The sequence below is a fragment of the Sardina pilchardus genome, chromosome 2, assembly GCF_963854185.1.
Source record: "Sardina pilchardus chromosome 2, fSarPil1.1, whole genome shotgun sequence".
Taxonomy (NCBI): Eukaryota; Metazoa; Chordata; class Actinopteri; order Clupeiformes; family Clupeidae; genus Sardina; species Sardina pilchardus.
In genome coordinates this window covers 6,952,075-6,961,711 of record NC_084995.1, presented here as the reverse complement: position 1 = coordinate 6,961,711, position 9,637 = coordinate 6,952,075, and the positions used below count along the sequence as shown (strand labels likewise).

Genomic DNA, 9,637 nt, shown 5'->3' with positions numbered 1-9,637 from the left:
TAAAACAAATAACAAAGCACACAGCTTTATTGGTATCTGAAGTTGTGAATTCCTCTCAAGAGTTACTCTTACAATGTCTGGTTCAGATTAACACACCTTGCCCAGATTAGCCTACAATGTCGTGATCTAAAAATCACAATAATACAAATATCTAAACTGGAACACACTGGAAATACACTGAAAGACTTGGGATTCACTGTATCTTTCACAATTTCGTACAGTGTTTGAGGTAACGTTTAAGGGCAAATTTAACCACTCAAAATACACACAAAAAAATCTAAAAATGTTGCTAAATCATGTAAAAAGTGCCTCTTTATAAAAATGTAAATCACTGAAAAATAAAATGAAAATCCCATTTCACTGTAAAATTGAGGTAATCCTGAGCTTAAGTGGAAGAATTCTTTGAAGAACCAAACAACAAAAAACTGACTGCAAATAAAAGACTGCAAAAAGAGAGATTCTTGGCCCCAGCTGAAGTTCACTGCATGTATATGTAGGGATTCGACTTGTGTGCAATAGTATTCATTGTGCAGTTGGCCATGATGTTCCTCTGTGCGTGTATCTGGCTCAGGTCATGGCTGCCCTCGGACCAGGGGGGAGAGTCCATGGGCTCCCGTTTGATGGTGTGCACCAGGCCGCGACCTCTGAACTCGTAGAGCTTGTAGTCCTGCTGCATGTAAGCCTTGTGCTCCGCCACGCCGTTGGCATACATGTGCCCGTCCACACAGTTGGCGCCCTGACTGCCGCCGAGTGGATCAGCGGCGTCTTTGTTCAGGACGCACTTCAGGGGCTTGCTGCCGCCGCTGCCGCTGCTGCCACTGGCATACAGGTACTTGTGGTGGCCGTTGAGGGGTGGGCTGATGGCAGCCTTGCTACGCTGGCATGCGGTGTAGTGGTCGTAAAAGCTGGACTCGTTTTTCACCTGCGCGCTGTCTGGGTACGCGAGTCCGACTCCGTAGCGTCTCTCGCTGACAGGCCAGGCACCGCTGTGGTGCGGGCCGGCGTACGCGTGGCAACCGTTCTCCGAGTCCGAGTCCTGCTCCGTCTTGATGGCCGTCTCGGGGAGCAGCATGCCGTTGTAGCACTCGCCGTGCGCCATGTAGCGGCCCTCCGCCTTCTCCACGTCTCCGCAGTAGCCCTCGAGGCCGGGCGCGTGGAGGCCCTCGTACAGCTTGCTGTGAGACGCCTCAGCCCTGTGGCTGTGAGTGCCGCCGTGGGGGAACGCGTACTTGCCATACTTGCCCAGCTTCCCTGGAAGGTAGCCGGCGCCGGGACCAACCCGAAGGCCCGCGCCAGAGCACACGTCCCAGGGGGCGTCCACGTGCTGGGCCTTGGGGCCGCCCAGCGAGGACAGGCAGAAGTTGAGCGGCTCGTCCTGGGAGGAGAGGTAGCCCTCGCCCTTGTACTTGAGGGCCTCTTTGGAGAGGGCTCGCCACGGGCTGTGGCTGGAGGAGCTGCTGCCGGGCCAGTTCAGCAGCAGCAGGTCGCCGCTCTCTCCTCTGGACACACGCGGCCTCTTCTCACTGCCCAGTGCAAAACAGGAGAAAAGGACCGATTAGTTGCAACATACAAATACAAGTCACTTGGGTAACTGTGTGAGAGGAGGCAGGGCACTGTTTTCAGTTTATATTGTAGTATTTGGAATTTAATGTTCATTTGAACTAAAAGCCTTTATCAGGATGCCCATTTATGAGTCAGTAACTGACTTAAATTAAGAACTCCATTGGGGGTATTGGGAGGGTTTATTTACTATATCAATTAATGAAATACAATGGCATTCAATTGAAATGAATGAGCAAAGCAGTTCACATGACACAAACACAACTGAATCTACATTTGCCCAAATCCTTATAAAAGGCCGTTGTCTGCTGGTCAGAGTGGTGGTTTGAGTTGACCCACCAGTTGCCCTTCTGCTTGTTCTTGACCATCATGTTCTTCATCTTGAGCTCGGTGATGGAGGGCAGCACCAGGGGCGTGGCCACGCAGAAGAGGGCCATCTGGGGCGGCAGCAGGGCCCCGGACTCCGTCTTCCGCTTCTGGCCCTGCAGGAACTTCAGACTGCCCTGGAACTGCAAACTCTGGGGAACACACACACACGGGGAAGGAGAAAAGAAACAACAAGAATGAGACAAATGTTGAATCTAGAGGGCTGATTTGTATTTCCAAAGAGTGGCTGTCTAATGGTCACTGAGGTTCCATGGCAGATTTAACAGGCATATAACATCCCTAGAGCGACCACAACAGCCACAGCCATCACAAGACAGATCACAATGCTGCAACTACTGTAAGCCAGCTAAAACTGATGGCTTCATATTTTACATAGAACTTAGAAATGTGTATAAAATTAATTATGGTCCCAAATCTGATATGATATATTCACACCAGAGATTATAATCTCAAAAGCTATTATACACAGAAGAGACCACTGCATTTTCTGATGACATCAATTGATGGTCATGTTCAAATTGGCAGTGGTCTCTTAATTTTGAATATGACAGTCAACTCATTCGAATGTCACTCAGCAACCGTAGGATGGTTGTGCAGTGGTTTCTTAATTTGCAAACACACACACACACACACACACACACACACACACACACACACACACACACACACACACACACACACACACACACACACACACACACACACACACACATATATATATATACAATATATATATATATATATAAATATAAATATATATATATATATATATATATATATATACACAGTACACACACACACACACACACACACACACACACATATACAGCTCTTAGAAATGTATATAATGAATATGTACAGTACCCTCCAGAATTATTGGCACCCTTGGTAAAAGTTGACTAAAAATAGGTCTAAAAAATCATCTTTAGGTGATTTATTGTACTCCCACAATGAAAACAATGAGGAAAAATAAACCCTGCAAGGGAAGCAAATTTATTCTGAGAAAAAGGAAAATCTCATAAAGAAATAAATGTTTTTAATAAAAACACGTCACTCACAATTATTGGCACCCCTACTTGTAATACCTTCTTAAACCTCCCTTTGTCAATAAAACAGCATGTAATATTCTTCTCTGACACCCCATAAAGATTGAGAATACAAAGTAAGGGATTTAAGACCATTCATCTTTACAAAACCTCCCCAGATCGTCCAGATTGCTAGGTCCACACTTGTGCATTCTTCTCGTTGACTCATCCCACTGTTTTTCTATGGAGTTTAGATCAGGGGACTGCTATGGCAATGTCTGAAGCTTGATTTTGTGTTCAGTAAACCATATTTGTTTTGATCTGTGCATTTGTTTTGGTTCATTGGCCTGATGAATGATCCAATCATGACCAACTTTTAGGGCCTTGGCAGAGATTGTTTGATTTCCTTTGAAAATGTTCAGGTTTTTCTTGGTGTTCATGATGCCATGCACCTTAATTAGGTTCCCAAGGCCTTTGGGAATTAAAACAGCCCCACAATAGCACAGCCCCTCCACCATAATTCTGATTAGGCATGGGGTTCTTTTTAGTATAGTCATTCTTCTATGTACGCCAAAGACACCTTAAGTGTTTTTAGCAAAAGAGCATAATTTTATTTTCATCTGACAATAGACCACACTCCCAGACATGTCATGGTACCATTCAGTAACTCCTGCCATTTACATTGTTCATTAAATGACTCTACTGGCTTTAACCTGACATGCTAAATGAATAATCTATTAGCAGTGAGGTCACTTTTGAATATTTTTTGGGGGGACTTGGTGACCCCAAGATGATAGCTTTGTCTGTAACTCTCAACAGTGGTTCTTATGGATTTTTTTGCCTATCATACCATCCTCCATACTGTGCGTGGGAGCAAAATAGCCATGGGTCTTTGTCCAAGCATGTTTGCCACATTTCCAGATGATTAGAACCTTTTAGTCCTCATTTTAACTGGAAATATAGGCATTTTCAACAAAATACCTAGTTTCCATTGACATTCTCTTACTTACAAATGTCAACACAATTTCTTTTTATTTCAATGTAGTGTATTCTCTTGTCTCTCCAATGTTGAAAAATGACTAGAGGATTTAGCCTCTGAGTGACTTCATTTTCATACCATAGTGAAAAAGAACGTCATGAACTACTTCTGAAAGTTCACAGACACTCTGATTTACTTTAAAACGTTGCATTTACATAGGAAAATGCTCCTGTTAAATGTTGTACATAATATGTTTCAGGGGTGCCAATAATTGTGAGCAAGCTGTTTTTGTTAAAAATATTTATTTCTTTATGAGATGTTCCTTTTTCTCAGAATAAATTTGCTTGCCTTGCAGGGTATATTTTTCCTCATTGTTTTCATTGTGGGAGTACAATAAATCACCTAAAGATTATTTTTTATACCTATTTTTAGTCAACTTTTACCAAGGGTGCCAATAATTCTGGAGGGTACTGTATATGTGTACATGAGTATCAATAATACTTTCTTTGTGAAATACCACACTTATTGATCAAAGATTAGGTGAACAGTAGTGTGTGTGTGTGTGTGTGTGTGTGTGTGTGTGTGTGTGTGTGTGTGTGTGTGTGTGTACGTGTTCCCTCACTGACCAAAAAGCCTGAGGTGCTGTCGAGCAGGCAGCGGAGCCTTGAGATGAAGCAGCGTGTGAGGAATGGGACGAGCTCAGGAGGGACGCCGTCTGCCTCCTGGGCGTTGAACAGACTGCCCACCACAAAGTCCTCTCCTGCAAATCAAATGACCACCGTCACACAAAACAAAGCTGCTATGCATGACCCACCCAGGCCACCGTACACCACAGGCGCAAATACATACACTACCATTCCTGCCCACAAAAGCTCCTATTCACACGCAATCACAGTCACCGAGGTCCTTTGATGAGGGCACACTAATTCACACACATAATCAGGCACATTTACTTGGCAATAACAGACAAACAATCTGGGACAAACAATCAACAGACATTGACACAGTTCTGACATAATTGCTCTAAAAGACACTCGCATTAAATCAAAACCATCTGTGTCAAAACAATAGTCTCCATTAAAACTCACGCTCTCAAATGACTCTGGTAACCCACCCCCTCTACCATCCAAGCCTTTACACACACATTCACACACACTCACTCGCTCACTTTCTCTCTCTCTCTCTCTCTCTCTCTCTCTCTCTCTCTCTCCACACACACACACACACACACACACACACACACACACAGTCACTCAACAGCGCCATCTGCAGGCTGAGGCCCTGTGGCAACATGGCCTGGTCCCCCCTGGCCGCTACGAGGGCCTCTGTGGACAGTAATTATACACACACCGGTTCCTGAGGCTGCGTGGTGCTCCTGCTGGGCAGGGTTCATGGCCCAGTGGAGCTGTCTTCTGAACTCCTGCCGCTCGTCCACATGGATATAATCAAAGACGTTCTGGTGCATCACGTCCGTCTGTGTAAGGACAGATACACACACACACACACACACGCAGGGACACACAGACACACACATACACACACACACAAAATGCCTTGAACTGGTGCACTCGCTTAACCCCCTCACCAGAGGGCCTCTTTGTGTTGGGTAACTGCAGTGACCCCTCCACTTAACCCCACACACGGTTGGCTGAACCGCACACAATGGTCAGACACGCTGGAGGTATCTGGGCCGACACCGCAAGTGTTGGTCTGCAGGAGACCCGCTGAGCTTTTTGGCGCTTCTGTTGGGACGGGTCGCCCCTTTGCTCCCCCTGATGCCGCACCCCTGCCTGCCTGAGAGGGGAGGGGGTTGGTGGGGGTTCGCGGCTATGGGGTTCGTGTTCGTGCAGTCACCTCAACTGAGCTCACCCCAAATCCTCGCAGGAAAGCGGAGATTACTGCTTAATACGCCCATCAACACATCGAAAACATTCCTTTTGAAAATAAGGCAGGGGATTACCAGGGCATTTCCTGGAGATACACAGTGTTTTAAAGTAGAAACACATTTTCATCTGGACATTGGTTTAATTATCCACTGCAACTTGTAATGATGGGCCACTGCATCTTACAGTCCATGCGCTAGGTAGGTACAGTTAAAGTGACAAAAAATCAATAGTCTGAAATATGCCGTCAAATCAAGTCTAGTGACAATTCCTCACAGACAATGCAAATGTCTATTTCTCTAAAACAATCCCTTGATTGTATATACCCTCATTAGTTATTTGGACAACCACTCACTTTTTAAAAAAAAACTAAATGGGTATGTGTCACTGTGAACTCTACACAAAACTATAATAAATCAACGCAATCTGAAACAGACAACTAATTCTAAGTTTTGGACTAACTCAAAGTCGAGTGGTTCCATCAAAGGAACCGAGCTCCCCGCGCGCTCCCCCTCTCAATGATCTGGACATGCAAGAAAGCGTGAGAGGTCCTCTTTGGCTGTTTAATCAGTGGAGTTTATGATAAGTGCCCTCTTGGGGCCCTGGGGGCTCTTTGGTCCCACACCCTCTCCTCTCCTCTCCTCTCCTCTCCTCTCCTTCTCTCCTCTCCTTCCCTCCCTCCCTCCCTCCCTCCCTGCCTGCTATGCCAGTGTGAGCTGCTGGGACTCCAGTGTGTGCTGGCTGGCTTGTTTGCGAGTTGAGCTTGCGTGACACCAAGGCTGCTCGCATGAGGACTGAGCTGATGGAAAAAAAAAACTCCCAACGCCTGCCCACACTCGTAATTCCTCGCTTTTTTTCCTCCCCCTCCTCCCCCTCCTCCTCCGCCGCCTCCTCACCAGCTTCAGCTATACCCTCTGTTCATAAAAGACAAACTCCCTCTAAAATATTCACCCTTCCCATAATATCTGGGTCCGAGGCACGCAATGCAACGCTTCGCTTCGCCTCACGGAGACGCCTGCATCGCATGCTCGCAACACGCACCAATGGCATCGCAGTTCTGTGCTCAGAGGGGAGGGGGCTCCGATGACTTCTTTGTCAGATGCTCTTGTCAGGACACCAGTGGTTAATGTTCGCTAGAGAGACGAGGCTCGGGAGGGTCTGTTCGCGAGTCGTAAACTAAGTGAGGGGTGAACAATCGGACTCTATTTTTAAACCCAAGGGTGGGGATGGTGGGAATCTACTTGCGTAGATTTTCTGTCATCAACCACTAGTGTCGTGAGAGAGAGTTTAACAATGTTTGGATTCCTTTCTCTCAAAGTAACTAAATGAGGCATTACTGTATGTTTGCGCTGTATTTGATTGCTACGCAGAACAAACACAATTTGTTCCTTATTACATGATGCAGATCAGAAGTTTACCTTCTGATGTTACACACTGATATGTGTGCGGGATGAATGTACATCTTTCTTGCTAAGGTGTTTAGACACATACCCTGTTAGTTGAGTTTCTGAAATTTCCAGACACATCGAGTGAAGAGCATTCACATACATTTACATTCATTGAGAGCATTTATATACATTGCAACTCATTTTGAATGACCATTTTATTTTTCATTTTTTTATTCTTAACACAACTAATCAAATGTCAACTAAATTACATTGAAGTATCATGAATTGGCCATACAAAAACAGAGAAAGACTGGAGCCTACCTGGTGGAAGCCCAAGTAGTCGACAATAGACGATGAGGCGTAGAAGATGATGCCATCAGAGCTCACGACCAGAGCAAACCCAGTGAGAGACTGAGGAACAACAAACCAAAAAAATAAAACTCATGAATAATTTTTAAACATTTTTGTTTTTACACTTTTATTTCAATTACTCTTAAATTATAATTCTGAAATGAAACTTGTAATTATTCTCTGCATGTGCTTCTCGTTATGTGAATCCATTTGAGATGGCACATGAACTGGGCCAAGCAGCAGTCATTTGAGCGGGCCACAGAGAACACAGTTCTCCTGACTGGGCTGGAGGCCTCCATCTCGACCACCATTGCTCATACAGTACCTCCCTCTGTGTGGCTCGTGTGGAGGTTGTGTATGGTGGGTGGGTTACTGTGTAGTGTTTTTTGACCTGTCTCCTATGTGTTCTTTCATGACCGGTTGTTTTGCTTTTGTGTCGATGGTTCGGTTTTGTTAGTGTGCCTAATCTTTGCGTGCTGCTGAGCCATATGTTGTGTTTCCGCCTACATGTATGTGCCTGTGTGTGTGCTGAGCACATGATTGGATGGTGTGCGCATTGTTTTATTATTTGTTGTGGCTGACATTTGCGTGACTCCGGCGTGCTCCTTGCCCGGCTCCGTCACCCTGGGGTCAGCCGGGGCCCCCGCCCGCTCTCTCCGCTGTGACACTGACCTAACAGTGTCACGATCAGCACACCGCACCCTGCCCCACTGCTCCACCCCGATCCTCTCCACTGTCACGCCATCAAGAGTGTGTGTGTGTGTGTGTGAGACGATCAAGCTGTTTATGTGGCAGAGAGAGGGAGGGAAAGAACCCAGGAGGAGGATGAGAGGGGGAAAAAAACAATAAAAGAAAACAACAAAAAAAAGAGACGGATGGTGGGAAAGATGGAGGGAGCCAGCGAATGAGAGAAGAGGAGAGAGGTTAGATGAGAGGAATGCAAGGAAAAGAGAGACGGTGGGGTGGGGGTGGGGTAGAGGAAAAGGGGGTGATGGTCTGACGCCACGCCGCACCATGTCCCGCCCTGCGGGCCTCTTAACGGAGAGGATCATCTGTATCCCCCAATAAATATTTATGGTCCTGGCGAGCCTGCGCTTTACTGCGCCGTGCTGGGCTCATCCCTCTCGCATGAGCTGATGTGAGCGCGGCGCGCAGAGCGCCTGACAGCCGGGTGGTGTGAACCAGCGGGAGTGACCGCTGACCGCTCCGGGGGGAGGTGACTCAGTGTCCAAACAGTCCTCCTTCACTGGCCAGTATCGCCGCCAACACTCGTGTGAAATGTCCAGTGGGAGTTCAGTGATGACCTTGATTGTGCTCTGGGGGGGTGTGGGGGTGGGGGGGGCTCTTTGATTCATTCTCAGAATCTTTTGTGTTTCATGGCCGTCCAAAAGCACACATGTGACGCAAACACACACAAGCGCACACATACACACACACACACCCTTCCAAGCATTCGCACATGCACATGTGAAGAGATGTGACCCCTCCATGGTTGTCTCACCTCCAGCAGGAGGTCGCTCTCCACCACACCGCCGCAGCCCGCTGGAGAGGCCTCCCTCCTGGGGTCGGCCATGGCGCTGGGGGGCTCACCGCTCTGCTTGCTGCAGGGCTTCTCCTGAATAGCTGTGCGTGAGAGACAGAGCGAGAGAGAGAGAGAGCAGACAAAGATGGAGGGAGAGATGGAAAGAAAGAAAGAGAGGGTAGAGATCAGATGAGTACACTTGGCACTTGAGTAAAGTCGCTCCATTTTGAATGATACAATTATGAGACGTGACTTCATGAACGTAAGCTTTGATGACACCTTGTCATCTTGGACCCCTCTCTGTTGAAGGCAGCTGTGAGGACCAGGTGTCAGCCCTCCGTCCTCTACTGCGCTCGGAGTCATGGCCCTGCAGCACCAGTGTGTGTGTGTGTGTTTGTGTGCTTATATATGTGTGTGTGTGTTTATATATGTGTGTCTGTGTGTGTGTGTGTGTGTGTTTATATGTATGGGTCTGTGTGTGTGTGTGTTTATATGTATGTGATCTGCGTGTGTGTGTGTGTGTGTCCATTCGATCATCCCTG

The 9,637-nt window shown here is 46.8% G+C and overlaps 1 protein-coding gene across 1 annotated transcript in view; it reads right to left on the bottom strand.

Annotated features, from left to right (window-relative positions):
* Positions 1–202: 202 nt before the first annotated feature.
* Positions 203–9,637, bottom strand: part of ahrrb (aryl-hydrocarbon receptor repressor b) — a 29,334-nt gene continuing 19,899 nt past the window's right edge. Inside the window, exons 4-9 of the mRNA XM_062517411.1 lie at positions 9,075–9,196; positions 7,544–7,633; positions 5,302–5,425; positions 4,578–4,711; positions 1,900–2,078; positions 203–1,523 (exon numbers count right to left, since the gene is read on the bottom strand). Coding sequence (XP_062373395.1) covers positions 479–1,523; positions 1,900–2,078; positions 4,578–4,711; positions 5,302–5,425; positions 7,544–7,633; positions 9,075–9,196 — 1,694 coding nt within the window. The 3' untranslated portion in view covers positions 203–478. The remainder of the gene's footprint in view (positions 1,524–1,899; positions 2,079–4,577; positions 4,712–5,301; positions 5,426–7,543; positions 7,634–9,074; positions 9,197–9,637) is intronic.